The 22,811-nt window shown below is 45.0% G+C and overlaps 1 protein-coding gene across 21 annotated transcripts in view; it reads right to left on the reverse strand.

Annotated features, from left to right (window-relative positions):
- The window catches only part of LOC135897083 (uncharacterized), a 497,858-nt gene extending 478,916 nt beyond the window's left edge, over positions 1–18,942 (reverse strand). For 14 of the 21 annotated variants that reach the window (XR_011509852.1, XR_011509850.1, XR_011509854.1 and 11 more), the window contains exons 1-5: positions 18,783–18,935; positions 15,861–15,907; positions 13,786–13,885; positions 13,378–13,473; positions 11,591–11,880 (exon numbers count right to left, since the gene is read on the reverse strand). Coding sequence is in view for 11 of the 21 variants with exons in the window: in XM_070529445.1 (XP_070385546.1) it covers positions 11,591–11,880; positions 13,378–13,459 (372 nt within the window). In the remaining 10 variants the exon portion in view is untranslated. Of the gene's footprint in view, positions 1–2,434; positions 3,013–11,590; positions 11,881–13,238; positions 13,266–13,377; positions 13,474–13,785; positions 13,909–15,860; positions 15,908–18,782 lie in introns of those variants that run through there. The other 7 variants (XR_011509855.1, XR_011509859.1, XR_011509856.1 and 4 more) reach the window with 7 other exon arrangements.
- Positions 18,943–22,811: the final 3,869 nt, after the last annotated feature.

The raw sequence follows: 22,811 nt of genomic DNA on the forward strand, positions 1-22,811 counted from the left end.
TTTTCTTCCACGTAAAATGCAATGCCTCTCATAGCTAAATACTAAAGGAATGTTAAGTGTTTAGCGAAGCATCACACACAACTTCGCGCGTTGAATTTGCAGATATTCTTTTTTTAGTCAAAATTTACCGATAGACACGGCGCATATATGCATTGCAAAACCTAGTAGACCCCTTTAACGCTGCTTAGCTTGCGATATCCAAGCCGCAAAGTTTCTCGACTCACACGCTTTTGAAGAATAAACTGTGGTTAAGGTATGGCAGCTGAAAGAAGCCGACGTATTCTTCAATACGTGCGGCTCGAGCCACCCATACCCCAAGCATACACGAAGGGAACGAGCGCGCGCGGCAACCGAGCGAGCCAGAGCGAGCGGCGTCCTGGCCGTGACGTCACTCGCGAGAGGGCGCCACTCCTAATTGTCGCCGCTAATAGCTGCGCACAATCTTTGGAAGCGACCTTATTTTGTTGTTGTTGTCGCCAGACGAAAATCGCTGTGTTACTTTTTTTTTTACAGAGAAGATATGTTTATACTAAGGGTATGGTGGCTAGCATACACTCTTAAGCAAAATTACACCCTTTTGCCATACAACAATAATTGTCATCTGCTTGCCCACATTTCCTCTTTAACGCCGCAAGCCCGGTACTTTTCAGTAACGAACGGCATGCGCGTTATCAGACTGACATAGCATTCCCGACAGGAAAGTAACAGGCAATGCTATCATGCTGATAACGCGCGTGCCGTTCGTTACCGGGCTCGCAGCGTTAAATAAAAAACGCATCAAGGCAGACGACGATTATCGTTGTGTGGCAGAAGGGGCACTCGAAAGGGTGTAAACTGTTCTTTGAGTGAATAATCGTCACTCTTACTCTAAAAACAGTTGCGCCCTTTGGGGTGTATATTTGCCACACAACGATATCGTCATCTGTCTTGTACACATTTCCTTTCTTTAACGCGGCGAGCCCGGTACTTTCCAGTAACGAACGGCATGCACGTTATCAGCATGGCATAGCATTCCCAACAGGAAAGTAGCGGGCGCCGAGCTTTCAAGAAAGGAAACTCTGGCAAGACAGATGACAATTATCGTTGTGGGACAAGATAAGCCCCAAAGGGTGTAAATATTTCTACGCTCTACACTCTTAGAAAATTTTACACCCTTTGGGGCGTATCTTGTCCCACAACAATAATCGCCATGTCTTGCCCGCGTTTCCTTTCTTTAACGCTGCGAGCCCGGTACTTCCCACTCACAAATGGCATGCGCGTTATCAGTGTGACGCAGCATTCTCGACAGGAATGTAGCGAGCGCCGAGTTTTCAAGAAAGGAAACGCAAGCTAGGCAGATGACGATTATCGTTCTGGGACAAATATACACCTCAAAGGGTGCAACCTTTTTAAGAGTGTAAAAACTGTTTGTGTTTATTGTAAACTTCTGTGAAATTTGTTATATTTATATATGTATGTGTGTGTATGTATATATGTATACATATATTGCTTTTGCATTCTTATTTATTTATTTATTTTACAATACTGCAGGCCATTGTCGGGCCCATGCAGGAGTGGTTACAACATGGAATACAGTACAAAAAAAAGAATAAAGTGAAACTAGTGTATCCAAAACAAAGAGCATTAGCACACGCAAAAATGAACATACTCAATAAATATATACACTGTTTAAATGAGCCGTCCGGGAAGCAGGAGAAACAGCGTTTACCATAAGAATGCATCTACAGAGGCTGCATATGAAATACAGGTAATATCACCATTGGAATTCCAGATTCTCAATACTGTCAATAATTGCGTTGGCAGATGGGCAATTTACGGCTCCAGAGGGTAGTATGTTCCAATGGGAAATGGCGTGTGGGAAAAAAGAGTACTTGCGAGTGTTATTATGGCTGGGATGGTGTCGTATTGATTTATTATGGTTGGTTCAGGTAGAAAGTCTGAATGGCACTTGAATGTATGTTGCTTGTGGTATTCAATAGGAGCTGTGATAAAGTAAGTATAGAAATTTTAATCTGGAAATCATTCTACGTTGAGCCAGTGATTGAACGTTAGCCTTGACGCGCAGGTTCGTAATGCTCGTTTGACGTGAATATTGTGAATATATAAATCTCAATGCTAAGTTCTGTATGTGTTCTAGTTTCTCGGTTAAATACTTCTGGTGCGGGGCCCAAATAATGTCAGCATACTCTAAAGAGGGTCTAATGAGGGTTCTGTGTGCATTTAACACTAGGAGGTGTGTTTCTAACTTTTCTTCTCAAGAAATGTAGTTTACCTAGGGCCTTGTCATACATGTTATTTATATGAGTTTCCCAATCTAATTTCGTTGTAAGAGTGACCCCGAGATATGTGACCTCCTCATATTTTCTTAGTGATATATTGTTTATTGTGTATGTAAACTGAAGCGCATTTTTCTTGTGAGTGAAGGAGATACTGGTAGTTTTTGATGCATTCAGTTTCATCCCCCTGTAAAGGGGGTTTATTCGGCTCGTAGAGCAGCAGCGACAAACTCAGCACCAGCAGGTAGGGCGCAGCCAGCGAACGAACTGGGTACGTGCCACGCGATGGCAACGGGGCTTTTCAGCCTGCTGATCTTCTTCGTCAAAATCACCCCCGGAATTGAAGAGTAGCCATCCTGGCGACCTAGGAAGAGGTGGGCAGATCGTAATACTGCTTCAGCCGGTCAATGTGCAACAGTCTCTCGCCCCCGTAGTTCACTGGTGATGTTTGTGCAACTACGCGGTAGGGCCTGTGGTACTTCGGGAGGAGCTTGGACGAAAGGCCAGGAGCAGCAACAGGTGGGACCCAAAGCCACACGAGTGAGTCGATGGGGAAGGAGTGAGGGGAGGAATGAGGTCATGGCGTTCTTTTTGGCGGCACTGTTGAGCAGACGTCAACGAACGGGCCAGTTGGAGGCATTTCTCGCCGTGCTGAGCAACCGTAGAAACAGGTGAGCATTCAGCAGGGTCCGGCCGGTACGGGAGAACCATATCAATGGTGCTGGAGGGATGGCGGCTGTAAAGCAGAAAAAATGGTGAGAATCCGGTGGTGGCTTGAGAGGCAGTGTTATATGCGTAAGTGACAAACGGAAGTACAAGGTCCCAGTTGGAGTGGTCAGATGCAACATACATTGATAGCATGTCACCAAGAGTTCTGTTGAATCGTTCTATTAAGCCATTGGTCTGTGGATAATAAGCAGTAGTAGTGCGGTGAATAATTTGGCATTCAGATAAGAGTGACTGCAGGACATCTGAGACGAATACGCAGCCCCGATCGCTCAACAGTTCACGTGGTGCGCCATGGCGGAGAACGAAGTTGTTTAGAATGAATGAGGCGATGTTTTTTGCTGATGCGGCAGGCAAGGTGGCAGTTTCAGCATACCGTGTCAAATGATCTACGGCGACAACAATCCATCGGTTGCCAGCGCCAGTAGATGGAAGAGGCCCATAGATATCAATGCCGACACGGTCAAATGGCTGAGCTGGGCAGGGAAGTGGTTGGAGAGGTGCGGTGGAGAGATGCGGGACACATTTGCGTCGCTGGCAGGCAGTACAGGAGCGTAAATATTTGTGGACGAAGGTGTACATCCCTCGCTAATAATATTTTAGGCAAAGCAGTGTGTAAGTTTTTGACACTCCGCCGTGACCACACTGTGGGTCAGAATGAAAAGCGGAGCAGAACTCTTGTCGTAGGTGGCGAGGCACTACTAAAAGCCATTTGCGGCCGTCATTGTGGTAGTTGCGGCAGTATAAAAGTCCGTCCCGGATTGTGAAATGCTGCACCTGTCGGCGTAGCGCTCGAGGTGCCGAAGTTGCCGGAGGATTTGACAAGAAGTCGAACATCATGACGATCTATGGGTCTTTTTGTTGCTCCGATGCCATGTCCAGGATGTCAAGTGGTGAGATGTCATGTCTGTCGGTAGAAGTGCTGCTGTCTGAAGTCACTGGGGAGCGCGAGAGGGCAACGGCGTCAGCGTGTTTGCGTCCAGAGCGATAGACGACACGGATATCATATTCCTGGATTCGGAGGGCCCACCAAGTGAGGCGGCCCGACGGGTCTTTTAGGTTGGACAACCAGCAAAGAGCGTGATGATCCGTCACCATGTCAAAGCATCGACCGTAGAGATATGGACGAAATTTTTGAAGAGCCCATACAATAGCCAGGCACTCTTTTTCTGTTACTGAGTAATTGGCCTCAGGTTTCGTGAGGGCACGACTGGCATAGGCGACTACGTATTCGACATTAGTGTTCTTGCGTTGTGCGAGCACGGCACCAAGGCCAACACCACTGGCATCAGTGTGAAGTTCTGTAGGTGTGCTGGGATCAAAATGGCACAAGATTGGCGGAGACATGAGTAGGTGATTGTGATGAAGAAGATCGGCAGGCTGAAAAGCCCCGTTGCCATCGCGTGGCACATACCCAGCACCTCCACCAATTGTAAAGGGGGTTTAATCGGCTCGTAGAGCAGCAGCGACAAACTCAGCACCAGCAGGTAGGGCGCAGCCAGCGAACGAACTGGGTACGTGCCATGCGATGGCGACGGGGCTTTTCAGCCTGCCGATCTTCTTCGTCACACCCCAAATGTTGCAGCAATTTTGTACAGCAGCTAACAAATCATTTAGTTTTACCTGATCCTCTCTGGTATTTGTAGCCAGGCCAGCAGTTGGGCGAACAACAACTTTATTGCGGTTGCGCAAGTTACATATATAGTGAAGCCTACGTGATGTAACAGATCACGGGATTACTGGTGCGCCGTGACGACTGCAGATTCAGCCGTGCTACATCTCCCCTTTACTGGAAGACAAATGAATGATGCCTTTCAGGCTGCGGGTATCGACAGGGCTTGTGGCGAGTCCTCGTGCTTCTCCGTAGCTCTTGGGACGAGTGGTCTTTGGAACCTTCTCCAGGAGCCTCTGCTGGACTATCTTCGCGATGGATCGGAATGTCCCGCAGGTGTTCTCTTGTGCGTCTGATTTCTCGACCATCTTCCGTTCTCAGGATCGCTGAACGGGGCGTGTTGGCTGGCCTCAAAAGAATAGCAGGCGACCAGGTTCGCTGGAGGGTGTCGTATGTAGTGACTGGCTGACCTGGAGAGAGGGGTGGTAGGTGCCTTGTTCCACGGTTATAATAGACCTTCTGGCGTTGACGGATCTCCTGGAGCCGGCTGTGGACGGCTTTACTTGATACTGCCTCTGGTACTAGGTGGCTGGTGGGCACAGGCAGCAAGGTCCTCGTTTGCCGTCCCATGAGTCTCTGCACAGGCGACTTTAGAATGTCATCTCTGGGGGTGTCGCGCCATTCGAGCAACGCCATATGGAAGTCAACTCGGTTATGTGAACATTTCTTTAGAAGCTTTTTGGCCTCATGTACTGCTCTTTCCGGCATACCATTAGAGCGGGGATGATACGGACTTGGCGTAACATGGGCAACGCCTAGCTGCTGCAGGAAATCTTTGAAAAGCCGGCTGGTTAACGGTGGTCCGTTGTTACTGCAGAGCTTAAGCGGTAAGCCATGTGTGGAGAACAGCTCTGCGCATTATGATGCCAGAGCACTAGCAGTGCTTTGACGGAGTTCGCGGATCTCAAAAAAGAAAGAATAAAAGTCCACAATTATGGCAAATTCACGACCCTCATGAAAGAACAGGTCCATGCCAACGAATTCCCAAGGCAGCTTTGGGATGTCGTGGCAGTAAAGAGGCATTTTCGCGTTTCGCGGCTGGTATTTCTGGCAGACAGCGCAATTTTTGCAAAACTGCTCTATCTCATGTGACATATTTGGCCAGTACATGACGTCTCTTGCCCGTGCCTTCATCTTTTTCGCTCCCGGGTGTGCAGCGTGAAGCAGCAGCATAATTTCTCGCTTTTTTGAAGATGGTATGACTACCTTGTTGCTGCGAAAAACAAGGCCGTCTTGCATGTGCAGCTCTTCTTTGTAGGACCAGTACGGACGCACATTTTCGGGTACCTCGCTTCTTTCTGGCCAGCTTGTTTCGGCATAACCTCGAAGCTTGACGAGAGCAGGATCTTCATTGGTGGCCGCAAGAAGATCCCTCAGGTGCTGTTGCGAAGCTGAAATGTAATCAAGCACATTTACTTGAAATTACTCAGCTTCTTCTTGCAAGAGTTGCTTGCTAGGGAATCTAGATAAGGCATCAGCCAAAAACAGCTCTTTCCCTGGCTTGTAGATCAGCTTAATAGGATATCACTGCAAAGTCAAACGCATGCGCTGTAGGCGAAGTGGACACTGATACAGTGGTTAGCAGAATATCATCACCAAGGGGCGGTGATCAGTTTCGACAGTTACGCTTTCCTGGCCGAAGATGTAATCATGAAACTTGATGCAGCCATGCACAATTGCCAATGTTTCTTTCTCAATTTGTGCGTAGCGTTGCTGCGTCTCTGTTAGTGAACGTGACGAGAAAGCGACGGGGCGGCCGTCTTGAATAAGCACTGCACTGACTCCCATTTGGCTCGCGTCGACCGAAAGGGTGACCCGCTTAGTTGCATCAAAAAAGAAAAGAATTGGTGCGTTAACTAAGCTCTCACGCAACATTTCATAGCTTCGTTGCTGAGCCTCGGTCCAAACTCAGGCAATGTCCTTGCGCAACAATGTTCTCAGTGGTGCAGTCACGACGGACATGTTAGGGATGAAACGTTGTACATAATTCATCACGCCTAGAAAGACTTGGAGTTCCTTACTGTTCTTTGGTTCTTTCATTTCCAGTATGTCGTTCACTCGACCAGGGTTCAGGCGGAGGCCTTCTGTGCTATGGATGTGCTCTAGGTAGCGGACTTCGGTCTGCAAAAAGGTGTATTTCTTGAGGTTTAGCTTGAGGTTGTTTTCGAGATAGCGTGCCAACAAAAGCAACAGGTGGTGGTCATGCTCCTCCTTCGTGCAGCCCCAAAGTAGTATGTCATCCATTACCACGGCTACGCACGGTAAGCCTTCCAACAAGCAATGCATAGCTGCCTGGAAGATTTCTGGAGCTGACGCAATGCCGAAGGGCATTCAAAGAAATCGATATCGCCCATACGGCATGCTCATTGTACATAGTTTAGAGCTTGATTCAGAAAGTTTAATTTGCCAAAATCCTGACGCTACGTCGAGTGCTGAGAAGAACTTAGCACCGGACAGTTGCGAGGCTGCGTCCTCTAGGGTTGGAATTGGGTAATGTTCGCGCAGCAGCACTTTATTAAGCGCTGTAGGGTCTAGGCAAATTCTAAACTTGTCCTTCTTAACAACTGTAACCATATGGCTAGACCACTCCGTAGGCTCGGTTACCTTTGTTATGACGCCTTGTGCTTCCATACGCTGTAGCTCGGCCGTGACTCTGTCCTGAAGAGCAACAGGAACTCTTCTTGCTGGAACGACGACGCCCACCGAGCCTGGCTTGAGCTTCATGTTGTACTCGAAATCCTTTAGCTGCCCGAGTCCCTCGAAGACCTCTGCAAAAGGCTGCGCTGGTGGGTACAGTTCATGCTGTATGTTTTGCATCCGGTATATGAAGCCGAGGCTTTCAGCTGCTGCACTACTTAAAGTGGCAGGGACGTCTTGTTTGACAATAAAAACGTTGGTTCCTTGTTTCTGTCATTTGCTGAAAGTATCAATTGGACTTTCGCATGCGCGGCTGTTGTGTGGCCAAAAAATGCTGCGAGCTTGACATTGCAGGCTTGTTGAGGCTTTTTTGGCAGCTTTGCAACGTCGCTCCTTGAATGACACAACCATTGGCGCCTGTGTCTAGCTTGCACGTGATGGGATGGCCCTCAGTGTAGACTGTTGCGCTCCAGTGATCGGTGGTTATCGCACCAATAGTCAACGTTTGCAAAAAAAATTCGTCTTCGGCTTCTAACCCTCGCATTTGTTGGTTGGCACTGCGCAGAAAGTTCGACAACTTGCGTGCTCGAGCGAAATGGTTCAGCTTTCCGCACTTCCTGCATGTTTTTCCTTTTGCAGGGCACGTGTCACTGCGGTGCATTTGACCCCCACATTTGTAGCAAACGTTTTTTCTTGTTGCTACCGCGTTTACTATGGTGCCTTCACTGGCGCCTGTAGCTTCGCTTATCTCACGAAAGTGCTTTTTGCCTTGTTCTTGCGCGCGGCAAATGTTGACTGTCTTTTGGTACGTCGGGTTTTCCGCGATCAGTCTTGGCTGTAGGCTCTTATCCTGAGTGCCCAAAATGATTCCGCTATGCAACATGCGGCCTTCAAGGTCCCCAAATTCACAGTTCTTCGCTAATACACGCAGTTCTGTTAGCCACTCGTTAAATGTCTCGCCTTCTTTTTGGTTCCTTGAACCGAAATGAAATTCCTGGAATGTTAAGTTCGTTGCAGGCTTGTAATGATCCTCAAGTTTCTTAATCAGAACTTCAACGGCATTCCTGTCTTCTGCTTCATCGAACTTGAAGGTACTGTACGACTTCCTAGCCTCTTCACCTATGGTAACTAGCAACGTGGCTGCTTGAACGTCTTTTGGCTGCTTGTTCAATTGCGTAGCAGTGGAAAACAGCAGAAACTCACTTTTCCAAGTTTTCCAGGCAATCCAAGGGTAGTGCGATGGATCCATAGGCTTCGGAGGCGGTAGTAGCGCGGACGCCATCGACATATTGGCTGGGTTTCGCTGCCGCCATGTAGCCAGGCCAGCAGTTGGGCGAACAACAACTTTATTGCGGTTGCACAGATCACGGGATTACTGGTGCGCCGTGACGACTACAGATTCAGCCGTGCTACAGTATTCACTGTTGTGTACACTACGCGTTAATCGGCGAATAGGCGCATTTGAATAGGCGGCTGAACGCATCAACGAATATCATTGATGTAGATCAGAAATAGGAGGGGCGCAAGAACCGAGCCTTGTGGAACACCAGAAAAAAACGTTGATGTAATCAGATGTAATATCATTCACAGCTGGGCATTGCTTTCGGTTTTCGAGATAGTTCTTGATCCACGATACTGTTTTCTCGTGTACACCAATGGCAATTAGTTTAGTAATAAGATCTGGATGAGGAATAACATCAAAGACCTTTGAAATATCTAAGAAAATGGCATCTATTTGGCTTCTGTTATTTATTGATGTAGCTACATCATGGGTTAACTCAGCTGAGTAATAGTACTTAGACTTGAACAGAATCCATGTTGCCAGCTGTATTGTAGGTTATTATTCTCTAAGTGCAATATTATGGCCTTATAAATAATATGTACGAACAATTTACTGGATGTACATGTTAATGAAACAGGTCTATAGTTACGTCGAGTTTAGAGCCAGATTTGTGCACAGGTATTACTTTGGCCCTTCGCCAGTCATCAGGTATCACTGAAGTTTCCAAAGATTGCCTGTAAATTACGTGTAAGTATTTTGACGTCCAAACTGCATGTTTTTGCAAAAATGCATTTGATATAAGATCACGGCCACAGGGTTTCTTTACATCCAGATTTTGTAAGAGTCGAAAAATTCCTTGTTGGTCGATATCTATTTCAGGCATTGGATTCTCGAACTGATACTGTGGAGAGGGACAGTTAAAGGTAGTTCTGTTAAATACAGATTGAAAAAATTCATAAAATTTGCTTGCTATGACGTCAGGCTGGAGAACTGTCCCGTTCGAAACAGTAATCTGCGATACGGTGTGCCGCTCCCTCGATAGGTAGCGCCAGAATTTTTACGGTTTATTCGTCAGGTAAGAAGGCAGAGTAACAGTGAAAAAATGCTCCTTGGCCATATGGATCTTATATTGTAATAAGCGTACGAGATCTTGAAGGTCACGTGTGGTTTTCTTTCTGCGCTTCCTTTTAATTTTTCGTTTTAAATGTATTATTTCACGCGATACGCAAGGATGTTCTCTGTTCACTCGTTTATTTCTGGAGGGAATGTAGTTTTCTTCACAAAAGTGCACAATACGCTTAAAACGTAACCATAATTAATTTACATCATGAAGTAATGAAAACTGCAGAAAGCAGGCGTTTAAATATTCTGAGATAGCATTGTCATCCGCTCTTGAGTAATCCCTGATAACAGCAATCGATGGCTTAACGCGTTCACGGTTTCCTAAAATTGGACAGAAGAATACAATCATTTTATGGTCCGAAATGCTATTTTCAACGTTTAATGTGTTATTTTGAAATAGACTGCTTACGAACATCAGATCAAGCACAGAACATGACCGACCAGCTATTCTAGTCGGTTCGGAAACTAGCTGGTCTAGAGAAAAGGTAAATGACATGAACAATAGAGATTCAGCACTTTTTGCGTCACAGCTGTTGTGCGAAAGATTAGACCAATTGATTCCTGGTAAATTGAAATCACCTGTGATGATAATATTGGAACGTTAATTAGTGTGTTGTGCAATGTAAGTGTGCATAACGTCTAGGTATACAGGGGGCGCATTCGGAGGTCGATATAGGCCACCCAGAAATATTCTTTTTCCATTAAATGTAAGTTTACACCATACGCTTTCATGGTCAGGTATGCTCTTTAAAACTGTGAATTTTATGTTAGATTTAATTGCGACAGCAACACCCCCCCCCGCGATTCTCTGTCTTTCCGTATGAGCCGATAAGGTGGAAACACTTCGGAATCCTGGACGCTTTCGTGAAGCCAGGTTTCCGTGATGACTATAACGTGTGGTTGATGGGCTGCAACTATGCTTTCAAGTAGGCTGAACTTATTGACTACACTGCGCGCATTTTGTCACGTGCAATCGCGAGCTGCTGAGCCAGCGTGTGCAGAAGTTATCGGTTTAGATAGTTCAATTCTTCTGTCCTCACACTCATTCCATATGAAGGTTTTGCCATTTATTTTTAGTTTATCAAATGCCAGAGATACCTTTGCCCCTTTCGCCTTGTCACTTACTGCAGAACGCCATAATTTAGCAAGTGTGTCACGTACTTTCTTTGAGAAATCTTCGGATATTGAAATCTGGGTGTTTTTCAGCTTGAAGCAGCTTGATAATATTTTGTTTTTCTCAGCGAAGTTGAATAGCCTGATAATAACGGGGCGTGTCCTTTGGCTTTGCTTTGTACCGATTCTGCGAACTCGTTCTATTGAGTTAACTTCTATTCCTAGGATCTTCCTAAATATACCGTCTCGCACTTCTTCTTCAAGTGTTTTAACATCTTCAGCAGAGCTCTCTCTTAATCCATAAATTACTAGGTTATTCCGCCTACTTCTATTTTCTAGATCATCGACCTTCGATGCCAGAAATTCTACTTGCATCATGGTAGATTTACAAGATTCCTCGCAGTGTACTATCTTGTCTTCGCATTCTTTCCATAATCCCCTTTCATTCTCAATAACTGTCATTCTTTCTTGCAAATCTGCAACTATTGTCTCCACATGCTTGATATTTAAAGACAGTTGTTTCAGTGTTTTGTTCGTTTCCTTTTGTTCTCTTAGAATGCGTTTCATTCGTTCCCGTTGAGAACATTCATCTGAATCAGAGTCAGGGCCTGGATTTTGTTCAACATCTCCGAATATTAGTAACATTAAGCGGACAACATTAAAACAATCCCGCAAAATAGCAACACAGCATTGTGGACTTGGGAGCACCGTTAACGTTATGTCATTGTCTTTAGTTGAAGAGACTAAATGCTGGTCACTAACCTGTGCGATCAGAAAAAATTTGATCAGCATCCGTACTCGTTCAGTGCTTCTAAGTCCACTGAAGGTAACGTCGAAAAGGCTGCTGCTTTTATCCGGGTGCCATGGTGTCTCTGTCGACGTCACCGTGCTGGTCAGGTGGTCCCAGTGCAGTGCACGTGGTACAGCTTCCTGCGACTTGTTTCGTCCGATGAAGCCAGCAGGGCAGACAGCCAGAGGTAGCAGTAGATAGGCCTGATGCAGTGCATGCTCAGACCCCGCATCGACGAATCTGGTCCTCGACAGCACGATCTCTGCGATCAGAAAAAATTTGATCAGCATCCGCGCTCGTTTGGTGCTTCCAAGTCCACTATGATATATGCAACTGAGCCTGTGTTAAATAATAATATGCAAGATAACAGATCATAATTGTATACTGGGAGTCATTTGACACAACTGTATTACAACTAGTTTCCATGTAATAACACGAAAATTTCTGTATGTATTTGCGCTTAAAAACTCTTATATCCACACTTTATCCGCAATTGTATTCCTACACCAGCCGCTTCCGTGCCTGTCTGGGAGACCGGAACTTTGTCAAGCCGAAGAGAATTCGGTTTTATCCCAGCTCTCCCTTTTTCACCTTGTATCCAGTGGTGAAAATAAAAATGATGACGATGATGATGTAGCAGAATATGTTCACAGAAGTGAAATGCCACTGTACTGAATTTTGTTAAACTGAAAGGCATTTGCATTGAGTTGAATGGCGTTTCGATGGGGATATAAAAAACTTCGTACAGCTGACTAATTTGTTCAAGTGACGTTCAAGTGGTAGTTTACTGTATATTGGTTTTCTTGGATAAAAAATTTAGTTGGAAACAGTGCCTTGTATGTCCTCATTTTTTCTTAAACATTGCTCGATGAACAAGAGGTGCAAAAAGAGACCTTTCTATTTTGTCTCTTCCGACCTAACTGGCATTTGGCGAATACCTCTTGCGTGCGAGAGAAAGTGGGGGGGGGGTATATTGGAAAAAGTTTGGCAGTGTCTGGCTCCTCCTGGGGTGGTGTTAGAGGTGTGTATGAACCACTGCTTAGATAAATCGAACTCAGTACCTTTTTCTCAGTACAAGCATTTAACTTGTTATTCCAGCAGTTTAAAAAATGCCTGCATAGGCCCTATATCACAATATGTCCCAAGCCTCCTATTTTTTTTTATTTAAGAGGACTTGAAAGCATTTGAACTTCAATGTTAATGAAAAGAATGTTACAACTTTCAATAGCAAGGGATTGTTGTTATCAAGACTCCACAAAATGATGCAAAAAGAGCTGTTCTGCCATGAACAATTTCCAATATTGTATTTCTGAGAAGCGGTTATTAGGTTTTGAGGAGAAAGTTTGTTGAATGTATGTTCCAGCTTGTAAACCGCGCACAAACTATTTGTGGGCGGTAAGAAGATTTTTTATTGTTTAATATCAAGAGTTGACGAACAGCCACAGTTCAGCAATGTCATGTGTTTTCTCATTTTGAAGAGCAAAAATTATTTCAACATATCTGAGCTATCAACCCTACAATAGTCATGACATTAGCCATTAATCAAGTGGGGGACCAAGATTACAATTTTTATCCTGTTGGTCTAATAGGGCGATGGTTCATCTCAATATCCCCACTCACCAGAGGGTTACAGGATTGGGACACCACCTGGCCAACAAGTAGGAATAAAATTAAGGCACCGACTATGTGGGCAATGAAGCTATGAAGCAATGAAGGGATGGTCAGAACATATGCAGTAAGCATTATCATGGAACCACACCTATTGGTGCTGCTGCTGTCTTGCCCGCTGAAGAGGGGCAATCCAGTGGTGATAGTTTTGTAGACAGTGCCATCGACATCATGATGATTTAAAAGTCTGAAATGGTATCATTATGTACATTATTCACATAGCCCAGTGGGTCACTGGACAAACTATGACTGTTTCCCAAACAGAAGATAAATCAGTCCATGCTTGCATGGAGGAAAAATTGCACAAGCTTAGCAAGAGTCAATGACACGAATGCAGGGAAGTGAAACACTGTGGCAACAACAAGGCAAAGAAAAAGAACTGCACGAAGCACAGAGATCTAAGCATCGTGCCAGTACTGCTAGAGGATTGCTCACTCAATATGAAAGTTCAGTTCCAATCATGCATACTACCTCTTGGTTTAGCTTAAGGATTGCTTACCTCAACAAAATAATGCCTCTTGTCACTCTCAGTTGTCCCCATGAGTTTAAAGCAGTCTTTCACAACCTAGGCTGAGAACACTCCCAGGAAATGTTGTATCCTGTACACAAGCCATGCAAGTTCCTGTAATATTTGAAGGATCCACATCTCACAGTATAACACAAGGTTGTGAAGAAGACAAAGGCATATTGAAATGAGCATGACAGCTCACTGCCTACTGGCAAAGGCTTTGCAAAATGTTTACAGCAATAATGCATTGTGGTGCCTCAGAACCACTGGGATTAGCAAGATTCTACTGTAAGTGGAATGAGAAAATACTGCGTTCTAATTGACTTACAGTGCAGTGTTAAGCACGACAGCAGCACTGCATTAAAGCATCAATGTTCTAATCGATTTTCCTCAAACATGTTATGGTACGACTTTTAGTGACTAAGCAGCATTTGTACAAAGGCACCAAGCTGGTTTGCTTCAAGAAGTGTCTTCTGATCTATACTTTGAGAAAAAATGTTGCACTTATTGCTGGTTCTTTGGCATGCAAGTCTTAAAAAAAATGCATGCATCTTACTCAGTAACAGAAACTTAGCAAGTGGACCTACTTGGCTTGGACCTTCAGGGTGACAGATAGATGGGCATTGACATGTACAGTCAAAGACATAAGAAAGTGCCTGGGACCTCCAAAATCGTTCGTAATACCGGTCACTTTGTTGTAAAGATTGTACACCACACCGCCGCCAACAATTGAGCTGGCTGGACATGTTAAAGTAGAGAGAACCCTTATTCTATGAATTAAGGGAGACTCAGTGAAATAGGTCACTAGTATTTTTGTTTATAGTTTGTGTGGCTGAATGTGCGACTAACATGTCACTAACCTTGCTCAAGTTTAATGTTATTGACGCATGCACAGCAGGAGTTGAATGACGATGACTCGCCTTCCCTTTCTTCTTTTACTCTCTTTATGCCCATTGCGAATTGTATATATTTGTGCACGCTTCAATAAAGGTGTTGTCGGCAGTCAGTGCTCGTTCTGTGTCCTTCCTTGTCCGTGTTTTTTGGTGCTGTTTTAAATATGAAACATCTTTAGTGGCTTTCTTGATGACCGACGCCGGAGTTCTACGGCAGACATCCGTTATCCTTGCCTTGAACTAATCTGACTCTGTCTCAATTACGTAAGCAAGATCATTCACATAAATAACCCCAAAGAAAGAAATCGAGTGGAGAGAGGTCACATGACCTAGCGGGCCAATTCACAGGCCTGTGCCTTCCAATCTATTGCGCATTGAAAGTCGCATCCAGCCAGTTTCGTGCTTGGCTGCTGCTGTGTGCGGGTGCCCTATCTTGCTGATACCACAGAAGCGGAAGAGGTGACAGCGGGACTTCACAGAGAAACTCATCCACCACTCCTTCAAGGATTTTGTTGATGTAACACTGTCCAGTGAGTATGTGATCGAAGAAGGTGGGACCAATTATAGCACCAGCATAAATTCTGAATCACAATTTGGGCAACTACTGGTACTGGTGCCTATTGCACTTCACACAGCGTGGATTGGAGTCCCTCCACTAGTGCGCATTATGCAAATGTACCTAGGCGTTTCGGAGAAAATTGGCTTCATCTGTGCACATGATGTTGCTCAAAAGGTATGATGACTCATGGGCTTTTGCGAGAAATTTAAACGATTCTACGGGTCCTTATCTTCCAAGCATTGTTGCTGGTTAAGGTGGGACGGGTGAAAGGCTGTCATTTAGAATTCTCCAAACTGACTTGGAAATTGGTACCTGGGCGGCCACGTTCTGCACGCTAGCATGAGGATTTGAGGCCATAAATGCTAGAACATCCCTGCGTAGGCTAGGACTCAAACATGGAGTCCTCCGCTGGTTTGTTGAAGCTGCCGGTTTGTCTCAAGTTTTCACAATTTCTGATGATAGTCGATGCATTTGGTCTACCGCCACACTTCCATTAGTGATATACATATTTGTAGTCTTCCTCTTGTTGCCATTTGCAGATGCCAAGGCGAGGATCATGCTTACCGGGTGCTCATTAGAGAAACACATGGCAAATGGGATTGAACAAAACGTACCTTTAAATCTTTGTACTGACGTCAATTCACTTTTGTGGAGACAGGTTCTGTAGCAAAAAAAAAACATCCGTGCACTTTATCTACGCTAAAACAACAGCTATCACAACTATTTTCCAGGTAACACCAAACGAGACGTGTTACTTCGGCAGGGATGCGGCAGATAAGGCATTAGGTCGATCACAATGTTTTTCTTTATTTCCTTTATTTCGTCCTGGATTACTCAGAGGGAGCATGTTCGAGGGCGCTGCTTTATGATGCGAGTGGGAGCACAGTCATGTGGTATTCTCTATATTTCACAGGGTTTATTTATCTATCATAAAAAATTAGTACACAATTAGTACGTCGCTGAAAATATCGCAGTTAGATGTCCCTTGGCTGTGCCTTTAGATGCCTCATTTATCATTTGATAATTAGGATAGTACATGTCGGCTTAGATAACTAATTAAATGACCAAATTAAATCTGGAACGAAAAAATTACTGGCAGCTACTGCAATGTGCTGCAAACAATATGCGCTAGGTTTTCTTCGAGTAACGCATTGCTCTCTTTTTAAATCTTGGTGCATTATAATTAATTGGGACACTCTGTATATATTTACGTTTGCATGTAAGTGACAATGTTCCCATACGTAATAAATGTTGTAAGTTATTAGAAATGTTCTTTTTTTCATGAGTCGTTGACATTGCTTACTGTAAAGAGAAGCAACACCGAGACACACAACATTCACATGCATTTCATACGCCGTGGATAAAAGAGTCTGCTGACGGGGTCAGTGAAGTTTATAGGTTTCATTAATGATCAAAAAAGCACGCAAAACAATTTGAAGCGTCGTGAGCTTACAACAACATATTCATTCTCTAGACATAGGCTATCCATACCTTTAGAAATAATTCTTAATTGGCTGCCTCCATCTCTTTCAAAAATATTATAAACTTTGTCCTGTGTGTATATTTAAATATATTGCATATGTGCATGGTGTTTACAGTGGAACTTTAAAATAATGTTGAAGTGAGAAAGTATGGATAAGGCAGCCACCGCGAGTGCTTCTGATGGGCGTGTCCCCCTATTGTCAGGATTTGAAAAAATAAAGTGACCCGCCGTGGTTGCTTTGTGGCTATGGTGTTGGGCTGCTAAGCTTGAGATTGCCACATCTAATCCCGGCCACGACAGCCGCATTTCGATGGGGGCGAAATGTGAAAACACCAATGTACTTAGATTTAGGTACATGTTAAAGAGCCCCCCGTGGTCCAAGCTTCCGGAGTCCCCCACTATGGGGTGCCTCACAATGAGATCGTGGTTTCGGCACATAAAACCGCATAATTTAATATTCTTTTTTGCAGAAATAATCGAAAATATTAATTAAAAGCCGTTCAAGTCCGCGCCAACAAGGATGCAGTAAGCTATTAGCCTCAGTAAAATTTCAAGGGAAAAAGTCGAGGAAAGTGAAAAGAAACCTCAAATGATGTGGGTGACAAAGCACTGGTATTGGCACTTTAGGTGTGTGTGTGGGGGGGAAGGGGGAGGGAGGCTTCGGCTTCGCCTAGGGTGAGGGGCTCATTAAAATTGAAATGCACATTATTGCAAGGACCTGAACTTTAATCAAAGTGGTGACAATAGTGGTCAAAGTTTTCTTATTATTTGTACTAATGCAATGTGAAGATGGGGATCATGATCCTGGCAACGAAAAATGAAAATTAATATGACAGCGGTCGTTGTCAGCTTAAAGAACTGGGTGGACAGACAGACATGGGAAACCAGCACTTAAGTGGTGTCGGAGCAAAGCTGGAACTTATGGCTGAGCCAAGTCACTTATAAGGGCTGTGGCGCAAACGATAGCTGCGCGCGGGTATGATATACTAGAAATCATCAAGCAGTATCTGCCACATGGTGTTAGCGCATGCTGCCTGCACTGATAGATCTCCCACCGAGCTCCTACATCTATACGAATACACAGCTACAAAATGCATGCCGAGATGCAGGATCCGTCCAGTAAAGAGAACAAATTCGCCAGTCGCTTAATATGATATTGACCGACACCTACAGAAGTCGCTTAATCATTTAAATAATTAGGTGAGAATGACTTGGTTCGACAGGCAAGGTTCTGACTGGTGTTGTATAAGTCGCAGGTCGCTTTTTAAGTCGCGACGATAGATTGGATTTTTTACAAGCACTGCTCCAGGAGGGCACATGCAACCAAAGGCCTCAGGAGAGTACCTGAGGGCACCCAAGGGGTAGTGGGGAGATCAAAGCTGGAAGCAGGATGGTCCGTAGATTGGAGTGGCGGAGGCCTAAGCGTGCTGGACTTAAAATAAATATTATTACGTCCAGCCGCCAACTTGTGACGCCAAGACTTCTGCAATAGCAGTCAGAAGTTTGCCGTTTAACATACTAAGGCAGCAGCGGAAGCGGACGAAGACACAGAAACGTGAAAAAAAAGACCCCACGCTACAAGTTAGTAGTATTTTAAAGTTTAAATGATGGCAATTGAATAACGCGCAACTGAGCCCTCTCGGAGCGTTCGACGCATGGAAAAATTCGCGAGGACGGTAAGATACCAGTGTGACAGAGGCACAAGCAAGGAACGAAAACGCACACACAGGGCAAACTGTGAAAATGCTATATATGTAATATATGCTATATCTATCAAGTGACTAGTGCCATGCTCTAATCTTCAAAGGTCGCAATGCTTTCGCAATGACATTGTTGACAGTGTGCGCTGTGTGTGTATCTTGTGTTCTGGCTCACTGCTGATCGCGATCACGCCCGATCCTGATCGAATTTCGCGGTCGTGATTGCCTCATTTGGACAAAATGAGCGAGAGACCCAATCACAGTCGAGAATTTCGATCCGGATCGGTGCCGATCGCGATCAGAAGTATACGTGTGACACTGGTAGTGACAGGGCAACGCCATATCATACTCGCCTTCACGGGAGACCACTGACGAAACGACAACAATCGTTCGCGCCAGTGTGCCAGCAACACCCAAGGAGACGCACGAGGAAAACTTGTACACGACGCACGGATCGCCAGCCGACACATGGCAAAATGCCGCCACGCCAGGCACGCCTAGGGACAGAACGAGCAAAGAAATTTCTCCTCCGTGGTACCTAGGCAAAGGGATAAATTTCAGGCGCAAACGCCCCCAGATTTTCTCTCTCGCACCCGCTGAAACGACTGGCCAATCCCGTGAACTGGCGTTTCCTCTAATGACCGTCTCGTGCGCTGAGCCAGCCGAGATGCCATCCCCTCTATTAGCCCCGAGAACGAACACGAGCGGCGCTGCGAGCGCCGCTCGCGTGACGTCAGGGCACGGACTCGCGCCTGTCGTCTGCTACAGTTCGGGCGTTGTCCGGGCGCTTTCTGCGGTGTTTTCGTTTGTTCGCCCTCGTTCTCTCTGCTTGTATACTTATGGTGGTCGTCTCAAATATATTTTTACGACGTCTTCCTTTGCGAACATTTATTCAAAGAGCCAATTTCTTAGACAACAATGCAGCTCTCGAAGGCAACGCTACAGTGCCAGCCGAAGCGACGTAGACCAGCCCATTGCGGGTTTTTCATACGCGGATAGACAATCGCAAGAGCATTGCCTATAGGAATCCAGTTATGATACCATACCTGCCGCGGTGCAACAAGTATGTCACAAAGCTGGCTATATATGACTTCTACAGCAGTTACGTTGATTTTATTCCGCTAAAACAGGTTTGCTCACGACGAGTAGTTCATGGTATAATATCGAATTTTCGCATTTCCTCACAGAAACGCTCGGCAGTAGCACGGGGACTTAACTAATACTCGAGCTTAGATTCTACACGCCTCACTTGCTTCTTTAACTGCTTGTCAACATTAGGCGGTTCTTCACGTGTTCATTTTTTTTAAGCGGCGGAAACTTGAAGTAAAGTTAATGAAGGCTTACAGCTATTTACAGAGTACAAATAGGAATGTACCAATATATATTCCCTTTTCCGTGCTACACGTTCAACTCACCTCTTTAGAGCGCGTTTGTTAATGATTAATAATGTATGTTATGTTCCTCTTTTTTTTGTCTACGTTACCTAGTGTATATCATTTATTTATTTCAATGCCGCAGTGTGTTTTTGCATTGTTATAGTGGAAATATTTCACTGTTCTTTCATATATTGTATAACTGCAATGTTTTATGGCCGCTATATAAATGTAATTTATATGGCGCTTGATGTGTTCAGCCATATTGTACCTAAGGGGGTGAGGTTACCTCAAGCCGCGTCTGTGCGACTTTTTTCCCTCATCCACCTCCACTTACCACTCCTCTGTACATGTGTGTGTGTAAATGGAAATTATTAAATCAAATCAAGCTCACTTGAGAAATTTACTGGTGCTTGCTGCTTGAGGAATCTACATGACGAATCTGTTTGGCGAACTGACACAGGCTGCTCGGCCCAATTTTTTTAGTGAAGTATGCCTGCTGGACCGCATCGCTGCAGCCAGAAAGAAGTCGAAGCGTCAATGATTAGTAGTATGGGACATATTGAAGATATCGAAATTCCCCCGGTGGAGGGTCAGAAATCAAGTGAAAGTATATGCAAGGCTTGTGGTGCTTTCTTTATGAATGTTTGCGATTGGATTGAAGCAAACTTAATTTGCCTGCAAGGTTCTCTATTATGTACCGACGAAGCGAATAGTTATCCGTTTGTATAATTGAATAACGCTGGATCGAGACATGGTGAGACAGAAGGTGCTTGAATTTTCCTTTTGCATACAGGAAATCTAAGCTGCGGTGTAGTAGCTCGAGAATACTTTAGCCATTCCAGTTGGCGCTGTAAAAAACATGCTTTATGGTTTTAATTCGAAGTTGTAGTGAACTGATGGGTTTAGCGAACATAGCGTGCCTCGCCATACGGACAGTCGATTGCTACCGTTACGTGATCAGGGGTGTGCCATATTGTCGATAAAGGCTACTGAGGGCCACTATGAAACATTTCATCACTTTCAGTTGAGTGGCTCTCGATCTTAACAACGAAACTTTTCTCTCAGGTGATTGCTACTATCGTGTTTGTGAATTAACTATGTAAATACTCTACATGACGCGCCGTCGTGTTAGCAGCCATGAGCAATTCGTTTTTTTGGAGGCCTGTTTCAGAGGGGGATGAAAGTAGCAGCCAACTTTTTCATAAGAAATGCGCGCCTAACTATTTTTTTACGCATTAATGAATTACCATAGTTGAATAGAACAACACACCAGAGTAATAGGAATCATGATGACAGCATCGCTGGGCAGTGTCTTTCTAACATCGGATAACATGTTGACGCCAGTTACCAAATTTTTCTTCCACGTAAAATGCAATGCCTCTCATAGCTAAATACTAAAGGAATGTTAAGTGTTTAGCGAAGCATCATACACAACTTCGCGCGTTGAATTTGCAGATATTCTTTTTTTAGTCAAACGTTACCGATAGACACAGCGCATATATGCATTGCAAAACCTAGTAGACCCCTTTAACGCTACTTAGCTTGCGATATCCAAGCCGCAAAGTTTCTCGACTCACACGCTTTTGAAGAAGAAACTGTGGTTAAGGTATGGCAGCTGAAAGAAGCCGACGTATTCTTCAATGCGTACGGCTCGAGCCACCCATACCCCACGCATACACGAAGGGAACGAGCGCGCGCGGCAGCCGAGCGAGCCGGAGCGAGCGGCGGCCTGGCCGTGACGTCACTCGCGAGAGGGCGCCACTCCTAATTCTCGCCGCTAAGTTGTTTTCGCCAACGTAACGTAGCGTGCGCGCGTTACGTCTGACTATACACCAGAACACCGTGAATTCAAAGGGCGCCGCCATATTGATGAGCGCCGGTCGCGCCATCTATCCCAAGCGCCGCGAAGTAGCAGGACTGGGCTGCCACGCCGGGAGATGCGACCCGGCGCGAAAGCGAAACTTGGGCTTTTTAGCTGGGCGGAAGGCGTGTTTCGCGTTTTTTCTAACCTGTCATTTTCGCTGTCTGGATTCAATCAAACTTCAAGACCTCATGCAAGTCCACAATGGACACACTGAGTGCTGTGCAGACTGCAGAAGCGAATACATCGGGTAGGTACGCTATTACGTTTGTACAAACCGCGCGCTATATGCTAGAACACGTGTGAGCTTTTTGGCACGTAACCTGTGAAGGAATTTGCAGCACTGTGTTGGTGCCATATATTATTAAAGCACGCAGAACACTGTCATCTGCACTTTCAGTTTGGTCTTGTTTGTCATGGTCTCTACTGGGTTGGCCGCGTTTGGCAACCAACTGGCGAGGTCGTTTGACTGCCTGGTTTGCAGGCGCCTGCCCTTCACCACCTGCACATCGAAAACAAAATAGATGTTATAGTAAGAAGGGCTGTAGTTATTTCCCATGCCATCACTGTTGCGAAGATATAAAGTCCTCTCAAAATGAAATAGAAAATACACCAGGCCAATTGTATCGTGCAACCACTTAAGAGTACAACATCCAGAACAAAAGCCTACAGCACTCGAACAAGCAGCATATGATGCTAAACCTGCACTCATTGGAAAATGAGGAACTACAGTAGTTATAATGTTCAACTACATGTGCAGTCAAAGCCCGTATAACAGGGCGAGCATGACAGATGCAGGTGTTGTACAGTTGCACAAACCATGACAGGGCACGTAAAATTACCATCCTTACTTGAAGCTGCATCATCAGGACCCCTTTGGTACAAGACAACAACCGCACCTGCATTCCAAGAAATTAGCCCCACCAACTGCAGCTACCTGGTACCAGACCTGTTTCGATTGTGCGAGGCCATCGGATTGTTGGCGCTCCCTTAGAAAAAAAAACAGTAAAAAAAACTAGTGAGAACGATCAAAATTTTGTTACAAAATACAAGAATAATTAAGCACCTTATTTTCCTCGCCATATGAACGGAAATATTTTGCGCTTTGCCCCGCATAACAGCCCGCACGCACTTTATAGAGCTCA

Source organism: Dermacentor albipictus, unplaced genomic scaffold (genome assembly GCF_038994185.2).
Source record: "Dermacentor albipictus isolate Rhodes 1998 colony unplaced genomic scaffold, USDA_Dalb.pri_finalv2 scaffold_22, whole genome shotgun sequence".
NCBI classification, from domain to species: domain Eukaryota; kingdom Metazoa; phylum Arthropoda; class Arachnida; order Ixodida; family Ixodidae; genus Dermacentor; species Dermacentor albipictus.